Source organism: Genypterus blacodes, unplaced genomic scaffold (assembly GCF_046128005.1).
Source record: "Genypterus blacodes isolate CSIRO-AG114 ecotype Tasmania unplaced genomic scaffold, CSIRO-AGI_Gbla_v1 ptg000139l_1, whole genome shotgun sequence".
In the NCBI taxonomy this organism is placed as follows: Eukaryota; Metazoa; Chordata; class Actinopteri; order Ophidiiformes; family Ophidiidae; genus Genypterus; species Genypterus blacodes.
The window spans coordinates 193,615-210,887 of NW_027466941.1; the positions used below are offsets into that span (position 1 = coordinate 193,615).

Consider the following 17,273-nt stretch of genomic DNA (forward strand, 5'->3'; position numbering starts at 1 on the left):
GACACTCACTCAATGGGACAAAAGCTTATCAAGAACAAACTGCCACAACCACAGCTGAAATGTAAAACCAATAAACATTATTTCTGTCAAACTGTCATATTCACCAGTCTGTATGTTAAAACTAAAAGAATAAAAGATTGTTTTGAGTCAAAAGTATTGCAGTTATGCAGTCTGGTATTTTGCTGAAACAAGTTTTTAGTGCACTGCAGTGACCTTTTATCCCTGAATCAGAGTTAACAAATTCTATTTAGAGTCAACACTCCTTGAGATGACAAAAGATGCAAAAGGTGATTGAGAGAGATTTCTGGTATTGCACATTCAACACTGTTTATGTCAACTACTGGAACATGTTTGTTCTTTACCTCAGGGGACCCATCAGAATCTCCAAATACTTCTGCAAAGTCAGATGGACTTTTCCTCAGAGTTTGGTCAGCAGGCAGTGTGTTGTCATTGTAAGAGGACACAAACTTAAAGTCGCTGGTTCTAGATCCCGTTGTCAGGTAGGCGTCATAGTTGTAAGCGCTGCGTAAAGTTCCTGTGCCATCAACCTCTGCATAATTAGGAGGCAGATAAGCACTGGGAATGGCGACAGCTCCATCAAACAACAGTCTGGGCTTTCTCCTGCGACAGAACCTCACACCAAGGATGATGATGATGAAGGTCAGGAAGAAGGTGGACACACACACCAGTGCTATGATCAGATAGAATGTCAGTTTGGAATTGTTCTCATCATAAGAAATGTCCTTCAGCTCTGGCACCTCAGCCAAGTTATCAGAGATCAGTAAATACATGGTACAGGTGGCAGACAGAGAGGGCTGTCCGTTATCTTTCACTGCCACAATCAGGTTCTGTTTCATGCTGTCAGATTCTGAAATGTCCCTCTGTGTCCTGATCTCTCCGCTGTGGAGACCAATGGTGAAAAGTCCAGGATCAGTAGATTTGATTATCTGATAGGACAGCCAGGCGTTCTGTCCTGAGTCTGCGTCCACCGCTATGACTTTGGACACCAGGGACCCTCCGTGTGCAGCTTTGGGGACCAGCTCGGTCATGAAGGAGTTTCCCTCAGGGGAGGGGTACAGGATCTGAGGGGAGTTGTCATTCACATCGGTGATGAACACACTGACGCTCACGTTGCTGCTGAGTGGAGGAGAACCGTTGTCTCTGGCCATCACATGGACTTTAAAGCTCCTGAAGTGTTCATAATCAAAGGACCTCACAGCGTGGATCACCCCAGTGTCTCCGTTCACAGACAGATAGGAGGACACCGGGGCTCCGTTCACCTCAGCAGCTAAGAGAGAATAAATCACTGTACCGTTTTGTCTCCAGTCTGGATCTCGAGCAGCAACGGAACATAAAGTGGAGCCAGGTTTGTTGTTTTCAGTCACGTAGGCGCTGTAGGACTGTTCCTCAAACACAGGTGGGTTGTCGTTGACGTCAGCTACCGATAAGTGGACAGTTTTAGAGGAGGACAGAGGGGGAGAGCCCTCATCTGTAGCAGTGATTGTAATGTTGTACTCAGACACAAGTTCACGATCCAGATGAGCCGTGGACACCAGAGAATAATAGTTTTTGATAGAGGGAACTAACTTGAAAGGAACGTTTGGCTGAATGGAGCAGCGGACCTGTCTGTTCTTCTCAGAGTCTCTGTCCTGCACATTAATGATGCCCACCTCTGTACCAGGCAGGACATTCTCTGCTATGGGGTTAGTCAGGGATTTCTCATATATAAGAGGGGCGTTGTCATTTATATCTATAATTTCAACAACTAACGTTGCATATGAAGCTAATCCCAGCCCATCTTTGGCACTAATCTGCATCTCATATGATGACTCTTTTTCATAATCAATAGGTCCTGCTACTCTCACCTCTCCTGTTTTAGGATGCAGAGTAAACACGTTGTTATTTTCGTCAGAAACGTGATCAAATCCATAAGTCACTTCTCCATTCACGCCCTCGTCTGCATCTGACGCGCTCACTGTGATCACTACAGTGTCCAGATGGGAGTTTTCAGGCAGACTCGCTTTGTAAACGGCCTTACTAAACACCGGCACATTATCATTAGCATCCAGTACAGTGACGTGTATGACTATTGTGCCTGATCTACGAGGAGACCCACCATCGAATGCGGTAAGCAGCAAAGTCATCTCTCTTTTATCCTCCCTGTCTAATTCTTTGTCTAATACTAATTCGCCATACTTCCTCCCGCCACCTTTTGTGTTTAAATTTAATTTGAAATGATCATTTGCTTGAAGTGAATAACCCTGAACGGCATTTTCTCCGATGTCACCATCATGCGCTTCATCCAGCAGAAAACGCGCGCCCTTGATTGCTGATTCTTGAATCTCAATTTTTAGTAATTCCTCCTTAAACTGTGGCGAGTTGTCATTTATATCCTCAACTCGGATGTTAACGCGGTGAAGTTCTAATGGATTCTCTAGTACGAGCTCCAGTTTAAGAACACACGACGCCTTTTTTGCACAGAGCGCCTCTCTGTCGATCCTTTCATGCACAATCAGTTCTCCGGTATTGAGATTTACGCTGCAGTACTGAACGCTGTTGTCCTCGGTATCAATGCGAACCCTGCGAGTGGACAGTTTACCCAAATCCAGCCCAAGATCCTTAGCGATGTTTCCAATGACAGATCCAGGTTTCATCTCCTCGGTTATGGAATAGCTCACGTCCCCACAGGCAGGGCGCAAAAAGAGGAAGATAAAAGCAAGGCCGCAACAGCGTGGAGCGAATCCGCTGTGTCCCATTGTTAAAGTGATAAATACCACTTTAAAAAAACGCTTGTAGACCCAGAAATGTAGCACCGATATACTGCGGCTGTAGTTTCCAATCAAATCACCCTCTGCTAAGAATGAGAAGCCTTTACGGAGCAACGCAGTGATGCCCCAGTCAGGCTCTATATTCATGGACACAATGGGGTGGAGAATGAACAGACCTTCTCCCTTTGCTGGTACATACTGACACCTTGAGTATTTGTTTTGGTATAACAGTTGAAGGGATTTTCGTTTTTTCTATAAAATTATAGATCCAACATGTTTCAGTTTAAGTCAGCAGTTGATACACACATTGTAAGTAATGACGATATGCCCAATATTTGTTAATCATGAGCTGGCAAGTGTGAAATGAAAAAGGTCAGACTATGACTGGATTGGCATTGTGCTGCTTTTAGTTTGTTGGGAGGAAGAGCCTCTTTAATCCAAAAGAAAAAAAAAGCTTGATTCAAAACACTCATAGGACAAGTTTGAGTTATGAAGTAGATGCAAATTTGTATTTAGTTACATATTCAATTATTGAATAAACTTTCATTCAGGCTTTTGTGCACTGAACAGTTCCACAGCTCAAAGTGATGCATCAGGATCAAACATAACTCCAATTGGGTGAGATATAAACTTATGTGAGTTACTAGTGAAAAAACAAATATATGTGTACACATGTGTTTGATAAAAGGCCTCAGTCAAACTAAATGTAAATTAGAAATATACAATTTGGTCTTCTAACACATAACACCCTTTGTAAATAGTGATAAGACTAACCACAATTACTACTTCCAAAACTGAGGGGAGCGATGCTTCAATAGGAGAACAGCGAAGAAGCGGATAAAGTGTCAAAGGTCAACTTAAAAACGTAAGCTCTCTCTCTTTTTCTCAAGTAGAGCACAGCACTTTAATACAAGAAATCTATAAAGCAGTTTAAATAACCATAAATCAGACCAAAGGAAATGACAACCACGTAACCAAAGAGTGAATCTCCGCCAACAAAACCGCTTCCTATTCAGCTATGTCACAGATTGCTATGTGTACCATTATCACCAAAAATAACAGCACTCCATAAGCATGTCCATACGCATGAGGCTGTAAAAAGTTAACAGATGAGAGACAATGCATCAACAGTAACATGGGGAAGGGAAACTATTAGTAAAAACCTAAAATAATGGATCTATTTGAGTGGAAAATATAGTAAGAATAAAAAGCACATCAGCACAAGAAGTCCTCAAATGCAGGCAAAACGGTGTTCAGCACCATGGACAGAGAAACAAGGAAGGACAAATCAATCAGACAAAAAGTGAGCACTGGTCAGCACAGTGACAACAATATTTTGATTAATACCAAGTAGAAATCACAAGCTGCTAGATCTGTCTTCAAATTGACCGCACAATAAACAACGTGAGGAAGCTCAAATCATTAAGATATGAAACTTGTTCATACCTCAGGGGACCCATCAGAATCACCAAACGCATCAGCAAAGTCAGATGGACTTTTCCTCAGAGTTTGGTCAGCAGGCAGTGTGTTGTCATTGTAAGAGGACACAAACTTAAAGTCGCTGGTTCTAGATCCTGTTGTCAGGTAGGCATCATAGTTGTAGGCGCTGCGTAAAGTTCCTGTGCCATCAACCTCTGCGTAATTAGGAGGGAGATAAGCACTGGGAATGGCCACCGCTCCATCAAACAACAGTCTGGGCTTTCTCCTGCGACAGAACCTCACACCCAGGATGATGATGATGAAGGTCAGGAAAAAGGTGGACACACACACCAGTGCTATGATCAGATAGAATGTCAGCTTGGAATTGTTCTCATCATAAGAAATGTCCTTCAACTCTGGCACCTCAGCCAAGTTATCAGAGATCAGTAAATACATGGTACAGGTGGCAGACAGAGAGGGCTGTCCGTTATCTTTCACTGCCACAATCAGGTTCTGTTTCATGCTGTCAGATTCTGAAATGTCTCTCTGTGTCCTGATCTCTCCGCTGTGGAGACCAATGGTGAAAAGTCCAGGATCAGTGGATTTGACTATATGATAGGACAGCCAGGCGTTCTGTCCAGAGTCTGCGTCCACCGCTATGACTTTGGACACCAGAGAGCGTCCATGTGCAGCTTTGGGGACCAGCTCGGTCATGAAGGAGTTTCCCTCAGGGGAGGGGTACAGGATCTGAGGGGAGTTGTCATTCACATCTGTGATGAACACACTGACGCTCACGTTGCTGCTGAGTGGAGGAGAACCGTTGTCTCTGGCCATCACATGGACTTTAAAGCTCCTGAAGTGTTCATAATCAAAGGACCTCACAGCGTGGATCACCCCTGTGTCTCCGTTCACAGACAGATAGGAGGACACCGGGGCTCCGTTCACCTCAGCAGCTAAGAGAGAATAAATCACTGTACCGTTTTGTCTCCAGTCTGGATCTCGAGCAGTAACAGAACATAAAGTGTAGCCAGGTTTGTTATTTTCAGTCACGTAGGCGCTGTAGGACTGTTCCTCAAACACAGGGGGGTTGTCGTTGACGTCAGCTACCGATAAGTGGACAGTTTTAGAGGAGGACAGAGGTGGAGAGCCCTCATCTGTAGCAGTGATTGTAATGTTGTACTCTGACACAAGTTCACGATCCAGATGAGCTGTGGACACCAGAGAATAATAGTTTTTGATGGAGGGAACCAACTTGAAAGGAACATTTGGCTGAATGGAGCAGCTGACCTGTCTGTTCTTCTCAGAGTCTCTGTCCTGCACATTAATGATGCCCACCTCTGTACCAGGCAGGACATTCTCTGCTATGGGGTTAGTCAGGGATTTCTCATATATAACTGGAGCGTTGTCATTTATATCTGTAATTTCAACAACTAAAGTTGCATATGATACTAATCCCAGCCCATCTTTTGCACTGATCTGCATCTCATATGATGACTCTTTTTCATAATCAATAGGTCCTGATACTCTCACCTCTCCTGTTTTAGGATGCAGAATAAACACGTTGTTATTTTCGTCAGAAACGTGATCAAATCCATAAGTCACTTCTCCATTCACGCCCTCGTCTGCATCTGACGCGCTCACTGTGATCACTACAGTGTCCAGATGGGAGTTTTCAGGCAGACTCGCTTTGTAAACGGCCTGACTAAACACCGGCACATTATCGTTAGCATCCAGTACAGTGACGTGTATGACTACGGTGCCTGATCTCCGAGGAGACCCACCATCGAATGCGGTAAGCAGCAAAGTCATCTCTCTTTTATCCTCCCTATCTAATTCTTTGTCTAATACCAATTCGCCATACTTCCTCCCGCCGCCTTTTGTGTTTAAATTTAATACGAAATGGTCGTTTGGTTGAAGTGAATAAGCCTGGACGGCATTTTCTCCGATGTCACCATCATGCGCTTCAGCCAGCAGAAAACGCGCACCCTTGTCTGCCGATTCCCGAATCTCAATTTTTAATAATTCCTCCTTAAACTGCGGTGAGTTGTCATTTATATCCTCTACTCGGATGTTAACGCGGTGAAGTTCTAATGGATTCTCTAGTACGAGCTCCAGTTTAAGAACACACGATGCCTTTTTTGCACAAAGCGCCTCTCTGTCGATCCTTTCATGCACAATCAGTTCTCCGGAATTGAGATTAACGCTGCAGTACTGAATGCTGTTGTCTTCTGTATCAATCCGAACCCTGCGAGTGGACAGTTTACCCAAATCCAGCCCAAGATCCTTAGCGATGTTTCCAATGACAGATCCAGGTTTCATCTCCTCGGGTATGGAATAGCTCACGTCTCCACAGGCAGGGCGCAAAAAGAGGAAGATAAAAGCAAGGCCGCAACAGCGTGGAACGAATCCGCCGTGTCCCATTGTTATAGTGATGAATGCCACTATAAAAAAACGCTTGTAGACCCGAAATGTAGCACCGATATACTGTAGCTGTAGTTTCCAATCAAATCACCCTCTGCTCAGTATGCGAAGCCTTCCGGTGAAACGCAGTGTGATGCCAGAGTCAGGCTCTATATTCATGGACACAATGGGGTGGAGAATGAACAGACTTTCTCCCTTTGCTGGTATATACTGACACCTTGAGTATTTGTTTTGGTATAACAGTTGAAGGGATTTTCGTTTTGTATAAGATCATAGATCCACCATTTTTCACTTTTAGACAAAAAAGCCCTAGGATTTTAGGATTACCCTTAAATTATTAGACAATATTTAAGGGTTCAATACCTGAACTGATTTTGTGTAAAAGTGTTTGCCCTTAACAGATTAAGATGTCAACATTTATGCCCATTCCTCCACTTTTCTATGATCGTCCTGGTTAATATCCCGACCAAGTATCATCATCCATCATTTTAGTTAACACAAGCTATGACAAAACATGACTACATCTCCAAATTTTGAAAAGCAAAACGTCAGCAATTGATACACACATTGTAAGTAATGAGGATACATCCAATATTTGTTCATCATGAGCTGGCAAGTGTGAAAGGTCAGACTATGACTGGATTGGTATTGTGCTGCTTTCAGTTTGTTGGGAGTAAGACTGTCCAGAAATCTAAAAAAAAAAGTTTGAATCAAAACACTCATAGGACAAGTTCCAGTTATGAAGTAGACACATATTTGTAATTAGTTACATATTCAATTACTAAATAAAAATTCATTCGGGCCTCTGTGCACTAAACAGTTCCACAGCTCAAAGTGATGCATCAGGATCAAAAATAAGTCAAATTGGGTGAATTATACACTTATGTGAGTTACTAGAGAGAAAAAACAAATACATGTGTATACATGTGTTTGATAAAAGGCCTCAGTCAACCTAAATGCAATTAGAAAGATGCAATTCAGTCTTCTAACACCCTGAATTAAGTCATTTTACATTTTAAACATGAAATGCAATTTAAAAAAAATGCTACATTTCCTTTTCAGTTTGTAAATAGTGATAAGACTAATCACAATTACTACTTTCAAAACTGAGGGGAGCGATGCTTCAATTCGTGGAGCAGCCAAGAAGCGGATAAAGTGTCAAAGGTCAACTTTAAAAAGTGAACTCTCTCTCTTTTTATTAAGAAGAGTACAGCACTTTAATACAAGGAATCTATAGTTTAAATAGCCATAAGTCAGACGAGAGGAAATGACAACCACAAAACCAAAGAGTGAATCTCCGCCAACAAAACCGCTTCCTATTCAGCTACTTCACAGATTGCTATGTGTACCATTATCACTAACAATAACAGCACTCCATTAGCATCTCCATACGCATGAGGCTACAAAAAGTTAACAGATGAGAGACAATGCATCAACAGTAACATGGGGAAGGGAAACTATTAGTAAAAACCTAAAATAATGGATCTATTTGAGTGGAAAATATAGTAAGAATAAAAAGCACATCAGCATAAGAAGTCCTCAAATGAAGACAAAACGGTGTTCAGCACCATGGACAGAGAAACAAGGAAGGACAGAAAACATCAGACAAAACTGAGCACCGGTCTGAATCGGGACAACGATATATTGATTAAAACCAAGTAGAAATTACAAGCTGCTAGATCTGTTTTCAAATTGATCGCCCAATTATCAATGTGAGGAAGCTCAAATCATTAAGATATGAAACTTGTTCATACCTCAGGGGACCCATCAGAATCACCAAACGCCTCAGCAAAGTCAGATGGACTTTTCCTCAGAGTTTGGTCAGCAGGCAGTGTGTTGTCATTGTAAGAGGACACAAACTTAAAGTCGCTGGTTCTAGATCCCGTTGTCAGGTAGGCGTCATAGTTGTAAGCGCTGCGTAAAGTTCCTGTGCCATCAACCTCTGCGTAATTAGGAGGCAGATAAGTGCTGGGGATGGCGACCGCTCCATCAAACAACAGTCTGGGCTTTCTCCTGCGACAGAACCTCACACCCAGGATGATGATGATGAAGGTCAGGAAAAAGGTGGACACACACACCAGTGCTATGATCAGATAGAATGTCAGTTTGGAATTGTTCTCATCATAAGAAATGTCCTTCAGCTCTGGCACCTCAGCCAAGTTATCAGAGATCAGTAAATACATGGTACAGGTGGCAGACAGAGAGGGCTGTCCGTTATCTTTCACTGCCACAATCAGGTTCTGTTTCATGCTGTCAGATTCTGAAATGTCCCTCTGTGTCCTGATCTCTCCGCTGTGGAGACCAATGGTGAAAAGTCCTGGATCAGTGGATTTGACTATATGATAGGACAGCCAGGCGTTCTGTCCAGAGTCTGCATCCACCGCTATGACTTTGGACACCAGAGACCCTCCGTGTGCAGCTTTGGGGACCAGCTCGGTCATGAAGGAGTTTCCCTCAGGGGAGGGGTACAGGATCTGAGGGGAGTTGTCATTTACATCGGTGATGAACACACTGACGCTCACGTTACTGCCGAGTGGAGGAGAACCGTTGTCTCTGGCCATCACATGGACTTTAAAGCTCCTGAAGTGTTCATAATCAAAGGACCTCACAGCGTGGATCACCCCAGTGTCTCCGTTCACAGACAGATAGGAGGACACCGGGGCTCCGTTCACCTCAGCAGCTAAGAGAGAATAAATCACTGTACCGTTTTGTCTCCAGTCTGGATCTCGAGCAGTAACAGAACATAAAGTGGAGCCAGGTTTGTTATTCTCAGTCACGTAGGCGCTGTAGGATTGTTCCTCAAACACAGGTGGGTTGTCGTTGACGTCAGCTACAGATAAGTGGACAGTTTTAGAGGAGGACAGAGGTGGAGAGCCCTCATCTGTAGCAGTGATTGTAATGTTGTATTCAGACACAAGTTCGCGGTCCAGATGAGCCGTGGACACCAGGGAATAATAGTTTTTAATGGAGGGAACCAACTTGAAAGGAACATTTGGCTGAATTGAGCAGCGGACCTGTCTGTTCTTCTCTGAGTCTCTGTCCTGCACATTAATGATGCCCACCTCTGTACCAGGAGACACGTTCTCTGCTATGGGGTTAGTCAGAGATTTCTCATATATAACTGGAGCGTTGTCATTGATATCTATAATTTCAACAACTAACGTTGCATATGATACTAATCCAAGCCCATCTTTGGCGCTAATCTGCATCTCATATGATGACTCTTTTTCATAATCAATAGGTCCCGCTACTCTCACCTCTCCTGTTTTAGGATGCAGAGTAAACACGTTGTTATTTTCGTCAGAAACGTGATCAAACCCATAAGTCACTTCTCCATTCACGCCCTCGTCTGCATCTGACGCGCTCACTGTGATCACTACAGTCTCCAGATTTGAGTTTTCAGGCAGACTCGCTTTGTAAACGGTCTGACTAAACACCGGCACATTATCATTAGCATCCAGTACAGTGACGTGTATGACTACGGTGCCTGATCCCCGTGGAGACCCACCATCGAATGCGGTAAGCAGCAAAGTCATCTCTCTTTTATCTTCCCTGTCTAATTCTTTGTCTAATACTAATTCGCAATACTTTCTCCCGCCACCTTTTGTCTTTACATTTAATGAGAAGTGATCGTTCTGTTGAAGTGAATAACCCTGAACGGCATTTTCCGCAATATCTCCGTCACGCGCCTCATCCAGGGGAAAACGCGTCCCCTTGACGGCTAATTCATGAATTTCTATATTAAGAACGTCCTCTTTAAACTGCGGTGAATTATCATTTACGTCTTCAACCCGGATATTAAAGCGATGCAGCTCTAATGGATTCTCTAAGACTAGCTCCAGTTTTAGGACGCAGGACGCCTTTTTCGCACAAAGCGCCTCTCTGTCGATCCTTTCCTTCACCAGCAGATCCCCGGTAGCCAGATTAACACCACAGCACTGGACGTTGTTATCCTCAGTATCAACACGGGCCCTGCGTGAGGCCAGGCGCCCCAAATCAAGCCCGAGATCCTTGGCGATGTTTCCGATTACAGATCCAGATTTAATTTCCTCCGGAATGGAATAGCTCACGTCTCCATAGGCGAGACGCATGGACACGAAGATGAAAGCGAGGCGGTGGCAGCGTAACACAAATCCGTTGTTTGTCATCGTTACTGGCCGCTAAACGTCCTGTAGATGGAGTTTAAAACACCAGCACCTCCTTAGTTTCCTTCGTGTCAGAGTCAAAGCGCTACAACGCAGAGATAATCCAGAGCGGTCTGAACTAAATGCAGCACGGAAGAATACGCTTCATGTTCGTCGACACAAAAGGGTGGATGGTGAACTGGCTTACTCCCTTTGCTGGTCCACACTGACACCATGAGTATATTTTCAGGCATGACACCGCAGTGTATACGTTTTAAAGACAATGTTCAGTATGTACACAGCAGGTATTTAAACGCTTAATGAGTCGTATTTACACACCTAAAACTAAAACCTTCACAAGTTAAAAGACAAAATAAGTCACAAATGTACAATATAATCCTCTCAAAAGGCCAAAAAACATTAAACATTATTATATGCACATTTTGATATCTTTCAATAATGGAAGTGATTTCTCTATCGTAATTTATCCAAATCTTTCATTGAAATAGGAGGAAACATCAGTCACTTATCTACTTATCAGGTGTCCTTGAGTGCTTTGAAAGACACGTTATTAAAATGCACTATTAATTTTATTGGTATTATTATGAACGACTTTTTAATTAAGATATTTAACGATGCTATATTCCTTGAGTGTGGACATGACCTGTAAAAAAACATATATCCTCACATTTAAAAGCACTTTGATGAATAAATGCTTAATATTGTCACGACAAATGTTGAATATAGTTGACAATATTTTATGTTTTTGCTACAAAATTGACTGAGCACGAAAGAGCAGAATTCAAACAACACAATTTTTCAGTTTCTTAAACACTAACTACTATGAAATTTGACAAAAACTTGAAAGGGAAATCATACTTGAAACCAAAAATGTGTTTTCTGTTTGTACACTGAATTTTGTACTGCTGAGTACTTTGGTTGCATGCACTTCATGTTCGATGATGTAACATTTCGTCCTGTAAACGGGATATTATTTATAAAATATTTATGGTAGTTAAGATTATTAATATTTTTTGTGACCTGCACAAAGTTAATAGTCGTGACAGCCATTACTTTATTATAACTGCCCAAGCATTGTAGTGGCACCACACTAAGTTACATAAGGAAAAAAGTTTAGTCTTAATCAAGATACCATGTCAGCATATCCACAGAAAAGCCAAATCCCCTGAAAATGTTTACTTCCAAAGAATTTCGTTACAGTAAAAAATACTACAATATTTCATGTTAGCCCGAAATAAACCTGGAGGTTTATCAACAATGTGATGCTTCAACAATGAGAGAAAATGACACCGCTGCTCCATAATGCTCTATTATCCAACCAAATAAGTCAACAAAAAGCAACATCAGCACTCTCAAACAGGAATCTGAGGCTCAAACCGGCGATCAACACTGAGAGTATACTGTGTAATACAGTCTACCAGAAAACACAACACTGATGCAACACAAATCATACATCTACTATTTGATACCAAGATCAGCACCATGGAGAGATGCAATATTGGTGTGAATCAAAAAACAAGAAACGATAGAAAAAAGCCTTCATCCATCGAACTGAACATATGTGATTTATATGATATGAGAAAAATAGGCAACCACGGCCAATGTCGAGCACAGGAAAAACAACTTCAAAGATAAAAATTAATACACTTAACCACAAGAACTGCCACAGTAAAACTGCCAGTAAGCCTTCAGTGATAAATGTTAAATATACTGTATCTACTTCCTGAGCCTCCAAACACAACCTACATCACAGCCTTTCCCGCTACTAACCCCATTTAACTATCCGGATGTAATATCATTTTTCTGAGGTTTTGAATCATGACATACTTCATCAATTACGTATAGGGACTGGTCAAATGTTTACACGCTAAGAAGAGAACATACAACAGTGATGTACAAACAGTTGCTCCAGAAAATTTCCACAGCCACAGATTTCAGAACCACGGACAGAGAAGAGAAGTTGGAGTCAGTTCAGCCAGAGTAAATTCTGTCACACACACACAAACAGGGAAGAACACTGGACCAATCCTCAATGATGACATAGGAATCATAAAAATTATACGAATTGCAACCAGAAACATTCAAAATCGGAATATGACAAATTATGATAGTGACTAAAAGGTAGAATGGAAGGTAGGTGAAAAGAAAGACGGACAGACAGACAGAGAGACAGACAGACAGACAGACAGACAGACAGACAGACAGACAGACAGACAGAGAGAATAACGAATCTCGAAATAAAACCACAAAGCAAGGCATTCAAACTAATTGGGATGAAACGATTGGGATCTAAAATGTTCAACCATTCATCACTATGACCTGAAATGTCAAACTGCAACGTTGCTTCAAAACTGTTAGCACAAGAAAGCAATCTAAATTGCACAACATACACCCGTGGCTTCTTCACCAAGACATGGAATGCAAATTGAAAACGTCCACAGTTAAACAAGCAGGGATATTGACTTAATTAGGACCCCTTACATCGACAACATAACTATATGTGACACCAGGTCCTACCTCAGGAGAATCATCAAAACCTCCACAAGCCTCAGCAAAGTCAGAGGGACTTTTCCTCAGAGTTTGGTCAGCAGGCAGCGTGTTGTCATTGTAAGAGGACACAAACTTAAAGTCGCTTGTTCTAGATCCCGTTGTCAAGTAGGCGTCATAGTTGTAAGCGCTGCGTAAAGTTCCTGTGCCATCAACCTCTGCGTAATTAGGAGGCAGATAAGCACTGGGGATGGCCACCGCTCCATCAAACAACAGTCTGGGCTTTCTCCTGCGACAGAACCTCACACCCAGGATGATGATGATGAAGGTCAGGAAGAAGGTGGACACACACACCAGTGCTATGATCAGATAAAAAGTCACCTTGGAATTGTTCTCATCATAAGAAATGTCCTTCAGCTCTTGCACCTCAGCCAAGTTATCAGAGATCAGTAAATACATGGTACAGGTGGCAGACAGAGAGGGCTGTCCGTTATCTTTCACTGCCACAATCAGGTTCTGTTTCATGCTGTCAGATTCTGAAATGTCCCTCTGTGTCCTGATCTCTCCGCTGTGGAGACCAATGGAGAAAAGTCCCGGTTCAGTGGATTTGACTATATGATAGGACAGCCAGGCGTTCTGTCCAGAGTCTGCATCAACCGCTATGACTTTGGACACCAGAGAGCCTCTGTGTGCAGCTTTGGGGACCAGCTCGGTCATGAAGGAGTTTCCCTCAGGGGAGGGGTACAGGATCTGAGGGGAGTTGTCATTCACATCGGTGATGAACACACTGACGCTCACGTTGCTGCTGAGTGGAGGAGAACCGTTGTCTCTGGCCATCACATGGACTTTAAAGCTCCTGAAGTGTTCATAATCAAAGGACCTCACAGCGTGGATCACCCCAGTGTCTCCGTTCACAGACAGATAGGAGGACACCGGGGCTCCGTTCACCTCAGCAGCTAAGAGAGAATAAATCACTGTACCGTTTTGTCTCCAGTCTGGATCTCGAGCAGTAACCGAACATAAAGTGGAGCCAGGTTTGTTATTTTCAGTCACGTAGGCGCTGTACAACTGTTCCTCAAACACAGGGGGGTTGTCGTTGACGTCAGCTACAGATAAGTGGACAGTTTTAGAGGAGGACAGAGGGGGAGAGCCCTCATCTGTAGCAGTGATTGTAATGTTGTACTCAGACACAAGTTCACGGTCCAGATGAGCCGTGGACACCAGAGAATAATAGTTTTTAATGGAGGGAACTAACTTAAAAGGAACATTTGACTGAATGGAGCAGCGGACCTGTCTGTTCTTCTCTGAGTCTCTGTCCTGCACATTAATGATGCCCACCTCTGTACCAGGAGACACGTTCTCTGCTATGGGGTTAGTCAGGGATTTCACAGATATTATTGGGGCGTTATCATTGATGTCTATGATATTAATAATTACTTTGGTATCCGTGGAGAGTCCATATCCATCTTTAGCCTCAACAAACATTTCATATTTCGATCCCTCCTCATAATCTATGTTGCCTGTTACAGAAATTTCTCCAGTTTTCTCATTAAGTGAAAAAAGCTTTTGTGTTTTATCAGAGAGTCGGTTGAATGCATACAGAATTTCTCCATAAATGCCCTCATCTGCATCTGATGCACGTAAAGTGATCACGGTGGTTTTTAATGGGGAGTTTTCAGGCAGACTGGCTGTATAAAGAGCCTGACTAAACACTGGGGCGTTATCATTAGCATCCAGCACAGTGACGTGTATGGATACGGTACCTGATCTCCGAGGAGAGCCTCCATCCAGAGCGGTGAGCAACAATTTCATTTCCTGTTTTTCCTCTCGATCTAATTCATTTTCTAACACCAATTCGCAATGTTTACTACCAGCGATTGTCGTCTGTATTTTGAGCACAAAATGGGCGTTTTGTTGCAGGATGTAGCTCTGAACTGAATTCTGGCCTATATCTGCATCATGAGCAGCGTTTATCCGATACTTCGCCCCTTTATCAGCCGATTCCGTAATTTCCATTTGAACAATATCATCCGGGAAAATTGGTGCATTATCGTTTATGTCTTGGATCTGCAAAGACAACCTGTGTAGCTCTAAGGGATTTTCCAGCAGCAAATCAAATCTTAGAACACATGAAGGCTTGTCTCCACAGTGCTCCTCTCTGTCGATTCGGTCCGCAACAAATAAATCCCCACTTCGCAGATTAATGCCGCAGTATTGTTTGTCGGTGCCTTCAGTCTCTACACGAGCGTTCCGAGCGGACAGTCTGCCCACCTCAAGCCCGAGATCCTTGGCGATATTTCCGATGATAGATCCGCGTTTCAGCTCCTCCTGCACGGAATAGCTCAGGTCTCCGTGCACGCAGCGCAGCAAAACAAAGAGAAAGACGAATCCACAGCTCGGGAGAATAAAGCCTCGGTGCATCATGGTTCCTGGAAAAGCGACACGATCCAGACAAAACTGATGCTTCAGACTATGAAAGCGTGATATCTGATCGCTACAAGCGCACGATCACCTAACATTTGTCGTCTGCATGAAAGCTCCACTAAACACAAGGAGGTAGACCTCAGCAGTGGGTGGTGTGCATAGAAGCTGGACAAGTAAAACCTAAGCTGGTCTATAGTGACACCATGAGTACACATGCAATATAACAACATCAGACAAGTAGTCGAATTATGGAACAGATGTACTTGGGGAGGCAGTGGCTCAGTGGGTAGTGCTTCCGCTTAGGAACCGGAGGGTCGTCCGTTTGAGCCCCTGCCTAAGTGCCCCTGAGCAAGGCACCGAACCCTCAATTGCTTCCCTCTCTGCGAAGGGTGGTAATGTAATGTAAGTCGCTTTGGATAAAAGCGTCTGCCAAATGATCGTAATGTAATGTAATGTAATGTAAGCCTGGTTTGGGCTTTTATTTTGCAAGTTAAAATGCATACGTGTCAAGTAAAACATTTTGTAGGAAGATAGAGGGTATTCAGTTCCTTTAACTACACTTAATTTCGGCTAAAATACCAAATTTGCTTTCTAACACAAAGGACACGTAACTGTCGTTGAGCTGTGAGACTGCAAATTATGACGCAATGCCGTCGAAAAGAATCGAGGAGAGCAAATACTATGATTTGAATCAACAACGTTACACAAACATTTCAATATTCTAATCAAATCCCTTCATCGCTATAAATGATATGTATCCTTTTGTTACAAAAACATAAAAACAAAGAAACTCTCAGTGGAGCGTTTCATCACTCAGCCTGTAGTTAATATCATCAACGACCTGAAAACTTTCAGCAGTTAACAGTCAGCCTAAGCTTAATATGTGGCTTACACTACAAAAACCAGACGGTTGTTGTACCCAGAATTAATTTATCATATAATGTGTAGTTATTTGTTGGAATCATTACTTCGTGATTAGCACAACATGCGAACCTTAAACAAGTAGCGCAGCATCTCATTTGAGAGGAAAGCAAAATCTAATCGAATAGAATATTGATCAGATTTTCTCATTTTTAACTCTTAGTCAAATTGAAAACAAAGCATGAGCATAAGCAAAATGTGGTATACGTTTGCTCACAGTGTCGGCAGCATCGCAGCAGGTTGTTACTGTGATATGTTCACCTCATCTTAATGCTTATAAAGGAACGTTCAAAATATAAATCCTACATGAAGAGCCTTCATTGATAACATCTGCATATGGTCCACCTACAATAAAACGAAAAAAGCTCTGAAGAATGTAAACACTCAGTCACAAGGCCACTGTATTGTGAGACATCGAAACAACTCTATTGTCAGGACGGCTAAAAATATTGAAAACGTTGTCTCACTACAATCTAAAATAATTAAATCAACTTCAACTCTAGTTGCAAAATTGAAGGGAAACAAATACAGCACTTGTGACAGTTGTAAAAGGAATGCGAAAACGGGTTTCAGCACCACAGATAGAGAAATGAAGTTGGTGAGAGATCAACTTGATCACTGTCACAAGAACAAACACGTCAAAGGGAAGCTGCCATACTAGTCTAAAGAGATAAACTAAATAGATGAA

The 17,273-nt window shown here is 42.6% G+C and overlaps 3 protein-coding genes and 1 pseudogene across 3 annotated transcripts; all 4 read right to left on the reverse strand.

Annotated features, from left to right (window-relative positions):
* Positions 1-253: 253 nt before the first annotated feature.
* Positions 254-2,756, reverse strand: LOC143011824 (protocadherin beta-15-like). Its single transcript, XM_076164826.1, has 2 exons — positions 363-2,756; positions 254-262 (listed from the first exon to the last, which is right to left on the reverse strand). Exons 1-2 carry the CDS (start codon positions 2,754-2,756, stop codon positions 254-256), a joined length of 2,403 nt encoding a protein of 800 aa, XP_076020941.1.
* A 1,452-nt stretch (positions 2,757-4,208) lies between these two features.
* Positions 4,209-6,608, reverse strand: LOC143011825 (protocadherin gamma-A11-like). The gene has a single exon (XM_076164827.1). The coding sequence runs from the start codon at positions 6,606-6,608 to the stop codon at positions 4,209-4,211; it is 2,400 nt and encodes a 799-aa protein (XP_076020942.1).
* Positions 6,609-8,356: 1,748 nt separating this feature from the next.
* Positions 8,357-10,756, reverse strand: LOC143011826 (protocadherin gamma-A11-like). Its single transcript, XM_076164828.1, has one exon. It carries the CDS (start codon positions 10,754-10,756, stop codon positions 8,357-8,359), a length of 2,400 nt encoding a protein of 799 aa, XP_076020943.1.
* Positions 10,757-13,098: 2,342 nt separating this feature from the next.
* Positions 13,099-15,661, reverse strand: LOC143011827 (protocadherin gamma-A11 pseudogene; annotated as a pseudogene).
* Positions 15,662-17,273: the final 1,612 nt, after the last annotated feature.